We start from the raw sequence: 12,774 nt of genomic DNA, 5'->3' as shown, positions 1-12,774 counted from the left end.
ACCAAGCATCAGTGGTTCCTGTTCCAGAAGGGATAAAGCACACTCCATAAGATTTTGTACCACCTCGTGGGCAGAATGAGCAAGTGCGTCCACTTTGGAAATTTGCAAAGCAGCCACTTGGTCTACAGCTAATACCTTTGGGTATGTCTACACTATGAAATTAGGTTGATTTTATAGAAGTCGATTTTTAGAAATTGATTTTTTACAGTCTATTGTATACGTCCCCACTAAGCGCATTAAGTTGGCGAAGTGCGTCCTCACTACCACGGCTAGCATCGACTTACGGAGCGGTGCACTGTGGGTAACTATCCCACAGTTCCCGCAGTCTCTGCTGCCCATTGGAATTCTGGGTTAAGATCCCAATGCCTAATGGGGCAAAAACATTGTCATGAGTGGTTTTGGGTACATGTCGTCAGTCGCCCCTCCCTCCGTGAAAGCAAAGGCAGACAATCATAGAATCATAGAATATCAGGGTTGGAAGGGACCTCAGGAGGTCATCTAGTCCAACCCCCTGCTCAAAGCAGGACCAATCCCCCATAGTTGCCCCAGATCCCTAAATGGCTCCCTCAAGGATTGAACTCACAACCCTGGGATTAGCAGGCCAATGCTCAAACCACTGAGCTATCTATCCCATCCCAATCCCTCCCCACAATCATTTCATGCCTCTTTTCCTGGGTTACCCATGCAGATGCCATACCACGGCAAGCATGGAGCCCACTCAGCTCACCATCACTACTGCTGTTGTGGGCAAGTCTACTGTCGGGGCTGCTGTGATCCAAGTAGCCAGTGCAATCGTTGACGTTCTGTTATCAGGGGTAGTGACTCTGGGAAATGTGCAGGATTTTTTAGATTTCAAGCCTAGATTAGATTAGAGGCCTAGACCGTTCATTCCCGTATGCTAGATTCCCCCGTACCACAGTGGGTGTTGTCCTGTCTCACGGGACCCCCCTTTGAACCCCTGGCCACATGTTCCTGGTCTTACCTCTCATGGAAAGTAGCATTCCTTGTAGCAATCACGTCGACCCAACGTGTCTTGGCACTCAGGGCCTTGTCCTCGGAACCCCCATATACGGTCTTCCACAGGGATAAAGTCCAGTTTCGCTCACATCCCGCATTCCTCCTGAAGGTGCTCTCCGCCTTCCATATGGAGCAGGACATTTTTCTTCCAGTGCTCTGTCCTAAGCCCCATTTCTCCAACAAGGAACACCGCCTTCACACGCTCAATGTGCGTAGAGCGCTGGCCTTTTATCTGGATCGGACCAAGCCCTTCCAGAAATCCTCGCAACTGTTTATTGCCTCGGCTGAGCGTATGAAGGGGCAACCCATTTCCACCCAGCGCCTTTCTCGCTGGATTACCCCATGCATACGCACATGCTACAATCTGGCAGGGGTTTCCCCACCACCGATCATCAGGGCGCACTCTATGAAAGCTCAGGCCTCGGCGGCAGCCTATGTAGCCCATGTCCCTATCCAAGACATATGTAGGGCTGCCACTTGGTCCTCAGTCCACATGTTTACTTCACCTTATGCAATCGTCTCCCAAACTAGAGATGACACCGGGTTGGGCAGGGCGGTAGTGCGTCCCAGGAACTCATAAACTCTTACCCACCTCCAACAGATATAATTTGGAGTCACCTACTGTGGAATACACATGAGCAATCACTCAAAGAAGAAAGGACAGTTACCTGTCCCGTAACTGGTGTTCCTTGAGTTGTGTTGCTCAGGTGTATTCCACATCCCGCCCTCCTTCCCCTCTGTTGGAGTTGTCCAGCAAGAAGGAACTGAGGGTGGGGGGGAGTGCGCAGCTCCCTTTATAGCGTGATAAAGGCGCCACTCCAGGAGTTGCAGCAGTGCTCCCCCCATATGGGTACTGCTAAGGGAAAAACTTCCGGCACCAGTGCATGTGGCAAGCATGCACACCTACTGTGGAATACACCTGAGCAACACATCTTGAAGAACGCCAGTTACAGAACAGGTAACTGCCTATCTTCCCCCACATGAGCTCCCCAATTCCAAAATCAACTATAGGCTGAGCAAGTGCAGAATGGTGGTAGAATGTGCCTTTGGACATTTAAAAGCTCGCTGGTGCTCTTTGCTGACTAGGTCAGACCTCAGCGCAACCAACATTCCCATTGTTATTGCTGCTTGCTGTGTGCTCCATAATATCTGTGAGAGTCGGGGGGAGACATTTATGGCGGGGTGAGAGGCTGAGGCAAATCGCCTGGCATCCGATTTTGAGCAGCCAGACACCAGGGCGATTAGAAGAGCACAGCAAGGCTCACAGCGCATCATAGCGGCTTTGAAAACCAGTTTCATGACTGGCCAGGCTTCGGTGTGATAGTTGTGTGTGTTTCTCCTTGATGCAAACCCGCCCCCTTTGTTGATTTTAATTCCCTGTAAGACAACCACCCTCCCTCCTTCGAAATAAAGTAACTCTTGTTTTGAAACCATGTATTCTTTCTTTATTAATGTAAAAAAAAAAAGAGAGAGAGATAATGGACAAGGTAGCCTGGGTGGGGTGGGGGAGGAGGGAAGGACAAGGCCACATTGTTTATTGTAGTCACACTAACAATCAAACTGTTTGAATGATTGCTTGGGCCATCCTCTGGAGTGGAGTGGCTGGGTGCCCGGAGCCTTCCCCCCACCCACCCCCCCAGGTTCTTGGGCATCTGGGTGAGGCGGATATGGAACTTGGGGAGGAGGGCAGGCAGTTATACAGTGGATGCAACGGGGCTCTGTGCTCTTATTGGCTTTCCTGCAGCTCCAACAGACATTTCATCATGTCCGTTTGCTCCCCCAACAGGTGGTTCATTATGTCCATTTGCTCCCCCATTAGCCTCAGCATTGCGTCCTGCCTCCGCTCTTCGCTCTCACTGAATTCTTTCCTGGCCTCTGCAACTGAATGCCTCCATGCATTAAGCTGTGCCCTATCAGTGCGGGAGCCCATGAGCTCAGAAAACGTGTCATTGCGAGTGTGGGGGTTTTTTTGCCTTCTAATCTGCAGTAACCTCAGGGATGGAGATGATATGGGGAGCATAGAAATATTCTCCACTCTACAATTCTGGGTGAACTGAATGGTCACCTGTGCTGCTGAGTTTGCCACGCTGACCAAACAGGAAATGAAATTCAGAAGTTCCCTGGGGTTTTTCCTGTGTACCTGGCTAGTGCAACGGAGTTCAAAGTGCTGTCCAGAGCGGTCACAATGAAGCATTCTGGGATCGCTCCCGGAGGCCAGTACCATCGATTTGCGTCTGCACTACCCCAAATTCAACCCAGCAAGGTCGATTTTAGCACTACTCTCCTCGTCAGGGAGGAGTACAGAAGTGGTTTTTAAGAGCGCTTTAGGTCAACGGAACGGGGTTGGTTGTGTGGATGCAGTCATTTTTAAATCGACCTAACGCAGCTGAATTCGACCTAACCCCATCATGTAGACCAGGCCTTCGTTAAGCACTATAAGATGGACTTCTTGTCCACCGCAGAAGCTGCCTTCGGCAGGAATGTGCTGCAGGCAGTGGCCCAGAAATAATGTTTGTTTTACCAAAAATGGAGGGATACTTACTTCTTTCCTTACCTACTAACTTTTTTCATAACCTTCCCTACATCTGTTCACTGCTCATTACTTCCCAGATGTCCAGAACTGTAGGTGATGCTGGGCTGCAGAATGGAAAATTTCTTACTGTTAATTTCCATTCTGCTAGCAGTATCTCCAACAATTCTCCCCACCCGAGATGGCTCATGAGTCAAAAGTCGGATCACCACCATACAATCTTTTTTTTTTTTGCCTAATGTACATAGTTATTTCATTAGCTCAGGAGTATTTGTTAATAGTGTTGTGCAAGTTTTACAACTTTGAAATAACTCATCCGGCAGCAAGTATGAGCAGAGGGGGCATGGCCAGTGTGCAAAGCACCTAAATGTGGATCTACTTCCATGAGCTGCAGAGGGGAGGGGAGCAACCCAAACATCCTGAGTTGTGGGAGACGCAGCTAGAAGAAAGGATATTATTGGTAAGACACTTTCCATTCTCTTGGAAATTAATTTTTTTCTATCCATTTTTCAAATTATATTAATATTACAAGAGGGTAAGTTATGACTTATTGCATGAAGGCTTTGATTAAAAGTGGATTTGAGTCTCTCTTGAAATGTGTATTAAAGGTAGCAATCAAAAGATGTTTGAGGTATTATAGGTGAAACATTCATGACACCCCTATTTCAAGTTTTTGTAGGACTTTTTGTTCTAAAACCTTGTTTTCAGATACTTATAACTACTTGTTTTTCACCTTTTGGACTGAAATTTTACAAGTTTCTTCCCTGCTTAAGAAGTTTTTTTTTTATTTTGAGGGACAGGAGTACAGCGGTTCATTGTGAGAATAAGAGTGGGGGAGAGACCAGATTTTTTTAAATTAAGTATTCTAATAGTGAAATACTTGAGTATAAAGTTTAAATTTTTCAGGAGAATTGTCATTATCAGGAAATGCCTTTGATTATTCTGTTTAAAATTAGTTTTGTTTTGACAAACTTATTACATAGGAACTGTTGCCTGGACAAAGCAAGCTTAAAAGAACATTGTTTGAAGTAAAACTTTTGAAGATTTTTTTTACACAGATTGTGGAAAATACATCCTAAATTCATAAACCAGAATATTTTAAAGAGAAAGTATAGCATCTTTGGGCACATACAAATTTGTCTAACCTTCTGAGTGATGTTCAGTAATAATTCTACTTTGTACTATGTAGGTGTTTTTCATCTGTAGATCTAAAAGTGTGTCACAAAGGTAGGTAAGCATTATTGTTCCCATATGTAAAAAATGGGGATACGCTCCTGGTGACTTGCCTAAGATCAAACACCCACTCAGTACCAAGGCTGGGAACAAACCCAAGGTTGTTTTATTTCCAGTCTTGTGCTCTGTTCTGAACTAAAGTTATTTTTACAAGAATGAGTGTGAAGAGAAATATGTACTGAAATAAATCGAAGCCCTTTCTGAAACTCTTATCTTGTACTATAGGTGTGGCTGCTGCTAAAGATCAAGATATAGGAACTACAAATCTCCATGTTGAAGTTTCTGATGTAGTGAACATCCTTGCCTATGTGGGCATAGCAAAAGGAAATGGAGTACTCTCAAAAGCAGGTAAAGAAAGTTGATTTGTATTATACAGAAATAGATTGAATAACAACTCACTTAAAAGTTTGGGTAAGTATTTCGATAGGCACTTTTTAAATTGACACATAAAGTTTAATTCATTGTTTTAAAATATTTGTAATGTATAAATGAAACATACCTTTAACTGCATGCATATTGCTCACAGAGGTAATTTATACACAGTGAATTCTTGTACCTAAATATACTGTGGCTTAAAAATTATCACTTTCTTTGTCGTACTCTTTACCTCTTTCTTGCCATTACCTACATATTAATGTCCCTGTTTGTACCGGTGATGGCAGAGCAAATGCACAGCAGGAAAAAGAATTCCCGTATGAAGCACCACTAGCTCTTACAGCAGCTCCAGTGTGATGTTTACCAAACACCTCAGGATCACCCTGAATCCCCCTATCACAGTGTTTGCTGTGTTGAGTTTAGCGCTAAACAACTACATTCTGGGCCTGAGAGTCTGAAGTGGTATAGTGGAGCTGAAATAAGACTACCTTTAATTTTGCTTTATTTACTTTTATGTGCACCAGCATAGCTGTAGAAATAGACAAGAGATTCTTGACTTACTGTGCAGAAGAATGGACTCAAAATTGTTTTTGTTGGTTCCCTAAGACTGAATTTTAAATATTTTGATTACAGCAATGTTCTCTTATTTCAAAAAGAATTCTTTCCATCAGATTTTAACAATGTTAAATTAGATTCATATCTGAGTGTAAATTGTTTTAAAGGTTTTTACATAATTTATGTTTTGTTTTCTAATTACACAAAATAGGTGAATAAAAAATAGTTTCTGAGGGTTTTCTGTAGTATTTAGAAAATGTAATAGTCTCATTATTTAGTCAGTCTGCCACAGGAAGTGTAAAAAGAAAAGAAGAAATATTTCCGCTTTCCACTGCCTGGTTTGAGTGTCTATTTGTCAACTTTTAGGAGTTTTAAAGAAGTTTGAAGAAGAAGATTTGGATGACCTTTTAAGGAAAAGATTGAAAGACTCAAGTGAATTACCTGGGGCTTTGTGGCACATTTATGCTGGCAAAGATGTTGACAAGATAAGAGAATTTCTGCAAAAGGTTAGATTTATATCAAATAGATATTTATTTTATAGACCTGAATAATCAGACTTTTCAAAATTACTATTATATCTTTAAAAAAAGAAAACATACTGCAGATACCTTGTTTGAAATGCCCCATTCCCTAAGCATCCGTTGCTGCATGGGATATTCTTGGTGAACAAGCAAACTTCTCTGATCTTCTATACCAGTCCAAATGGTTTAGGTACAGTTTCTCTCAACCAATCAATGGAGACAGAACACACAGACTTTTGATGATATCATACCCTCACACACAAGGTTGTAGTCATCTCAGCCTTCAGTTGTTGCCAGGCTCCAACTCAATTTAGCATTGACAGATCTTTCTGTCTGAAGAGCAGAAAAGCTTCAGATTCAGAAGGGATGAGTTAGGGAAGGATTCTTCTCTCAGGGAGTCCTGATAAAGTAAGAAGATCCATAAAGAAACCCATTTTCCACACCCACACACAAGAGTTTTGACCCCAGTAGGGTAGAAGGGGATTCAGGGGTATCTAGCCAAATGAATACCCCTTGAACTCAGCAGCCCCCCTCCAGGGCAATAGCTCCAGGACAAGGGAAGGAGGTAGAGGTTAAGTGCAATTTAAGGAGGGACAGATAACATAGCAGGAGCTGTTCTCAAGCCTTGGCAATCATCATCCTCTAGCATGATACGCAGCTCAAGCCAACCTGGGACTCAAAGCCCTTTCCTCCCTCCCTCTCCAGGGGGCAAAAGCAGCAGAGGTGCTCCATGAGAAAATTCTCCCTCCATTCGAACAGAAAGCAAGGAAAGTGCAGGGAGTACTCAGCAGTAGTAACCCTGAGAACTGGTCCCAGAGTGGTCTGGGAGCAGAGAGGAAAAGTTAATTCAGCTTTTCTGGCTGCTCTTTTAAAATGCAGCGCACCAGCTACCCTGGAAAATGCCAAGGGGCTCAAAGACTCCTAGCCTGCTGGTGTGCTGCCTGCAGACTCTCACCAAAGCTGGTCTGATCAGAACCCTCAAGTTCTCTGAGGAGAAGGAAGAGTAGAATAGGGGGCAAAGAGCTCAACCATCTTCTAGGCTCCTCCTGAGTAGAGAAGGGAGAACAAAGTAAAGGAGGCCATATGCTCTCACTGACCAAGTTTAGTTCACATTGCAAATAGGTCCCCCCTCATTGTATATAGACATTTTGGAATGGAAACCTCTCCAGCTATCACTAGGAGCAGGACCTAATTTCCAACTTTCTCTTCCTATTCTAGGAGTGGGCCCCAACCTGCCCATTCTAGAAACTACAGTTTAGACTTAATCAAGTTTTTGAACGGTCTTCTCAAAACTTTAAGAGCAAGGAGAGAGAGAGAGATGAAGGGAACACAAAGCATGCTCCCCATCATAGACTGGAAATAAAGACTGAGTACCACTTAGAGAATATCAGCCCAGCCAGACACTCACCAGTACGCGATGCCCTACCCAAGGAGGATGATGACTATCAGTGGAGTAATAGAGATGAGTAGGAGGAAACAGTGGGTGAGGTTGAAAAAGGGAGGCTGTAGAGGACCAGATCATTCTGGACTCCCTATCTAAAGAGAAGGCCAAACTCTGCATATTTAAGGAGAAGGATTCATTTGTCAGGGATCTTATATATGCTATTATAGAGACCTACAGGTGCTGTTAATCCTCCCTCATGTCAAAGAAAAGATCAGCAGTGAGTGGTGCATCCTGCACAGGAAACTGGCTTCTGTCCTGGCATTAAAGGTGCTTTAGCCTCTCAGAGCATCAGATATAGAACTGCCCACTGCCACTGCCTGAGGGGTGGATGTTGCCATCTCTGGGCTGGCAAAAAGGATAATGATTTCGGTAGGAAGAGGATCCTGCTTAACAGAAAAAAATGGAGCATTCCTGAACAGACTTTCTGAGGTTGCAGATATATTACAGGAAGCTTCAATATACATAGTGTATGCCGCTCAAGTGGTGGATAGGGAGCTAGAGAAACTTAGCAGAGATCTCCAGAGTCCAAAGATGAGGATTCAGAATTTGCCAAGATGCTCCTGTTGCCGGGCTCAATTCTCTCATTCATATGAAAATCTACATATGACATAATCCAGTCAATTTGTGTAGCCATGACCACTTTAGTGGCAGGCAAGAGTGCATTGTGGCTAAAACAATAGACAGCCATTTTTTCCTTCCAATATCAGACTAGAGGCCCTGCCATTCAAAGGAGTTTTTTTCAGGGATGTGTTAGAGAAGATCCAGAATTACTTGGCTGCTTCAGAGATCCAGATTCTGCCCCATGAGAGGCCCAGATATGGGCATCAGGATCACAGTCCAAAAGGGGCATATCCAGGGAACTAGAACTACCATCCAGAAGGAAGGGCATGATGCCACTTCAAAAAGAAGGCAAGCTTCAGATGGGTTAGCTGCTTTCATTATCAAAGAGATGATAGACACCAGGGAGTCCCTTCAAATTTTAAACAGACAGCCTTAAAGTACAATGGTCCAGGTGCAGTCTCAGCATCAGAGCAAGGCGAAGGAGTTTCTTCCCCATTTGTGCCCACATGACATCCAATCAATGGATGCTGGACATGGTAACTTATGGATATGTGATTGAGTTTGATGCAAGATCCTCTCACAACTTATTTCTTTTGCCCTGACTGATCAACCATCAAAGTACTTGAGGCCTTCTATTTTCTACATAAGATACAGGTCATGTCTATTGTCCTGAAAGATCAGAAGGACACAGAGATAAGATCCATCTGTTTCACTGTTCCTAAAAAAATAGGGCATCTGTGTCTAGTTCTGGGCTTACAAAAGACCAGTTTCTTCTCGAGAATCTTGACTAAAGTCATTTATTCAAGAAATGAACTCTGGTGTATTCTTATTCTCCCTGGGTTTTCAGGATTCATACCTGCATTCATTAATGTTGTAGTTTCAGCAGATGTATCTGTGATTTGTTGACACAGACCAGCAATTTTAGTACCAAGCTCTCCCTATCATGTGGCTGGGATGTGGGTAGTCATGCCTAGTGGTTAGAACAGGAGTCAAGCCGAATGGTCAGAGCAGGAGTCCTGGCAAGTGGTTAGAACAGAAATCAGTAGCCAGGAATCAGAGCCCAAGGCCAGATCCCAAAGCCAGGTTTCAGAGCTGAAGTAAGAAGTCAGGAATTGGAGCTGAGGGCCAGAACTGGGTTACCTGGAGGGAGGCAACATCGGAGCAGGGCAGGAAACAAGCAGGTGAAGGAGCTATCGCAGTTGTGTGCGAATGCTGCTGCTAGGCTTAAGAGCTGGTCTGCTGACTCCTCCAGCAATTCAGGCAGTGTAGCTAATCAGGCAGCCTACTACAGGCCAGCTATGCTCATTAGATTGCCCAGAGACTGGGTCTGCTGCAGGCCATGATTCCTGACATTCCCCCATGGCCCTAATAAGAGAGTGCACATACACCCTCCCAAACTTGAATAAATGGCTGGTTTAAGTTGAGTTAGAAGTTTCAGCCATGATGTGAGTGGAGAAAGTCTATATTTACCTGAAGAGTCCTGAGTTAAAAATAAATATGGAAACATTCCTCTGTCCCACACGGGTGCATCTTCACTAGGTTAAAAGTTGTGTTCTCAACTTGAGTTAGTTAACTCAAGTTCACTAGGATTTTACTTTGTCATACTTAAGACAAGGCAGTTTGTAGTTCTCACATGAGTTTGCAGGTTGAGTTAGAAACTGGGGGTGAAGGGGGGGGGCGCTAGATTTTATCTTGACCTGCTAACTAGTGAAACCTACAAGTTACTTAGTTTTCACTCAAATTATCTTTTACCTCAAGTTATCTAACTCAAGTTAAGAACAAACCTTTAAGGCTTCAGGAGCTAAAGTATCTGGGAGCAAGATTCAACACCAAGTTAGGTACAGTGGGTCTTTCTCATGCAGGACATGATGAACGAGTTTGCAGAACCAAGTCAGAGCCTCAGTTCAGCAACCAAATAGCATAGTGTCTCTCTGCCAAGGAGCTCTGTGGCCAATGGCAGTGGGTCTAGGAACCTCACTTTTTTTCATGGACTGTCTTCAGTATGTTTTTCTGTTGCAATGGAAAGCAGAGTTGAAAAATTATCTTGAAATGTCCAGGTTACACTAGGGCAGTGTGCCCAAACTTTTTACCTCATACCCCCCTCCCTTACCCTGTCTACGCCCTCCCCCTCCGTGCCCCCTTCCCCCGTTCAGAAGTGGGGCTATGGCTTTGGGAGAGCCCCCTTCCCCCATCCGCATCCCCCCAAGGCTGGGGCCACAGCTAGGGACAGGGGCAAGGCCAGTAGCCAGGGCCCCAGACGCGGAGCTGGTGGCGCTCCCTCCCCGCCTCCCATGAGGGCTGGCCCAGGCCATAGCCATGCCACCTGAATGTTCCTCCATGCCCCCAGCAGGGCACGCCCCACAGTTTGGAGACCTCTGCAGTAGGGTGATGACTAGCTGAGGAAAATTTCAACAAAGGATGTCTTCTGCATTCTCTAGTGTGGAACAATCAAACCACAGATGCCAGAGTAAGTGGTCTCTGGTTGAAAAGTAATAATATATTAACAAGCTGGAGACCAAGGTGGTGAAATTAGGTTTTGTTTACATGTAGGAAAAGCAAGCAACTTAGCAGTAAGAATTCAGCTGGGCAATAACATGGTATACCTCATTCACCAGGGAGGCACAAGAAGGTCTGACTTTTGATTACTTGAGCCCAGAAGAACATTTGTCTTTCAGCAGTCCAGACTGCAAGAAAGATGAACACAGCTGATAGAATGAGCAGAGTGCTACTGAATCAAGGAGATGGGGAGTTAAATCCCCAGGTTTTTCTGTCTTTGCAAAAGGTGGGGCAGGCCTGAGATGAGATCTCATGGCATTTAGAGAAAGTAGAAGAGAACCAAACTATTTCAGCACATTCAAGGAGGCAGGGGCACATGAAATGAATACCATAGAAATTCCCTGAACCTTCATGCTGGTATACATTCTTCACCTGTATATGCTGGCAGTATCCCACAGAAGATTGCCAGATCTAGAGGAGTTTTCATAGTGATTATTCCAATCTAGGTGAAAAGGCCGTGGTACCCAAAAACTAGTGAACATGTCCACATCCACCCCCTCTGTCTTACTGTTAACTGCACCAGTCCAAAGAAAGAGGGCTTTATCAGATAAAATCTCTCTGTTACAGCCAAAGAAGCCATCAACTTTAAAAGTGAACTCTCGAAGTTGGAGAATCTTTGTGAGCTGGTGTGACAAAGTGTGGATAGAGATGATTGAGGCCCCAGTGCCAGCCTTCCTGTTTCCTGTATATTGGTCTAATCTTGGAGTTGAGTGCCAGTTCCATTAGAGTACACGCAACAATAATACTGGCATTCTAAGGTTTGATGGATGTGGTCTCAATTGGATGACACCCCCCCCCCCCACCTCTCCTGTAAGCAATGGGTGATGATCCCACCTGTATTACAATAATTAACTGTCTTGAGAGGTGAGAGGTCCCAGTTGTCTGGACTGGCATAAAAGATTGAAGAAAGAATGGGAAATTTTCTTTACCTGTTCATTTCCTTTCTTTAAGATCTTCTATACCAGTCCAGACTTCTTGCCCTGTATGACTTGGATGCCTGTTTCCTTTACTCGGTTTCAATGCCAAATTGCTGATCTGTTCAGATTCCTGCTGCTACTAAACTTCACTAAAGAATAGCATCATTCAACTTGTTGGTTTGGTACTGCTTTTGAGGTAGTCAGCTGAAGACTCATAGATAGCTAGACCCTTAATGTGTAAGGGTGTAAAGTCAAAAATCTTAATATTCTGCTGGTTGGGAGAAACAATAATCCAAGCACCTGGACTGGCTCGAAAGATCTTGCAGAAAGAAAATTAATAGATAAGGAAAATTTTTCCTTTTACATAAAGTAGTTAATAACTAACATAAAGTATATTTTACAAGTAAATTCATATATTTATTAAAAAACTAAACCTCTTTCCTGAAACATGGACAACAGATGTAGGGTTTTTTTCCCCCATCTCTCACTATTATTTAGTAATTAGTGGCTAGTTAAGACAAGTGTTTGTTTTGTGTGCCTAGCATAGGGAGGAACTGCTTGTTGTGGTAGTGGTGGTTACATTTAAAAATCCACTCATGTCTCATTAGAAATATTTTTAGACCATTCTGCTTATGTCATATTTTCTTAATTCCTTTCCAGTTTATTTGTGGGGAAAAAACTCTTCATGTGAATTTACGTGCTGCTTTTTCTTGACTTGAGGTTATAATTTTGTTTGTGGTGTTATGATTGGATCCTGTGGAAATTTTGTCAAACTAGATTATCTCTTAAAGTTTGGAATCTGGAGATGAGCTGTTATGAAATAAAGATACTATTTTCTTGCAAGTGAGCCCATTTCTAACAAATGATAGAAGAGAAACATGTAGGTAAAAATGTTTATACTTAATTTTTTTTTTTTACTAAACTTGTCAGAAGGCATCTACTGCTCTTCTGGAGTGGAATTCCTTCAGAATCCTTTTACTTCAAAGGGATTTGGGTGCCTAATTCCCATAAGCTCAAAAGTTTGTCCCTTCCACCAAAAGAAGTTGTTTCAATAAGAAGATATTA

At 43.6% G+C, this 12,774-nt stretch overlaps 1 protein-coding gene across 5 annotated transcripts in view; it reads left to right on the top strand.

Moving 5' to 3' along the window:
• JMJD1C (jumonji domain containing 1C) overlaps nt 1-12,774 on the top strand; it is a 310,246-nt gene that overhangs the window by 286,010 nt on the left and 11,462 nt on the right. For 4 of the 5 annotated variants that reach the window (XM_048857004.2, XM_048857005.2, XM_048857007.2 and 1 more), the window contains 2 exons: nt 5,006-5,128; nt 6,077-6,216. In XM_048857004.2, coding sequence (XP_048712961.1) covers nt 5,006-5,128; nt 6,077-6,216 — 263 coding nt within the window. Of the gene's footprint in view, nt 1-5,005; nt 5,129-6,076; nt 6,217-11,359; nt 11,593-12,774 lie in introns of those variants that run through there. The other variant, XM_048857006.2, reaches the window with a different exon arrangement.

The sequence above is a fragment of the Caretta caretta genome, chromosome 7, assembly GCF_965140235.1.
Source record: "Caretta caretta isolate rCarCar2 chromosome 7, rCarCar1.hap1, whole genome shotgun sequence".
Classification (NCBI taxonomy): domain Eukaryota; kingdom Metazoa; phylum Chordata; order Testudines; family Cheloniidae; genus Caretta; species Caretta caretta.
This window is presented reverse-complemented; position numbering and strand designations above follow the sequence as displayed.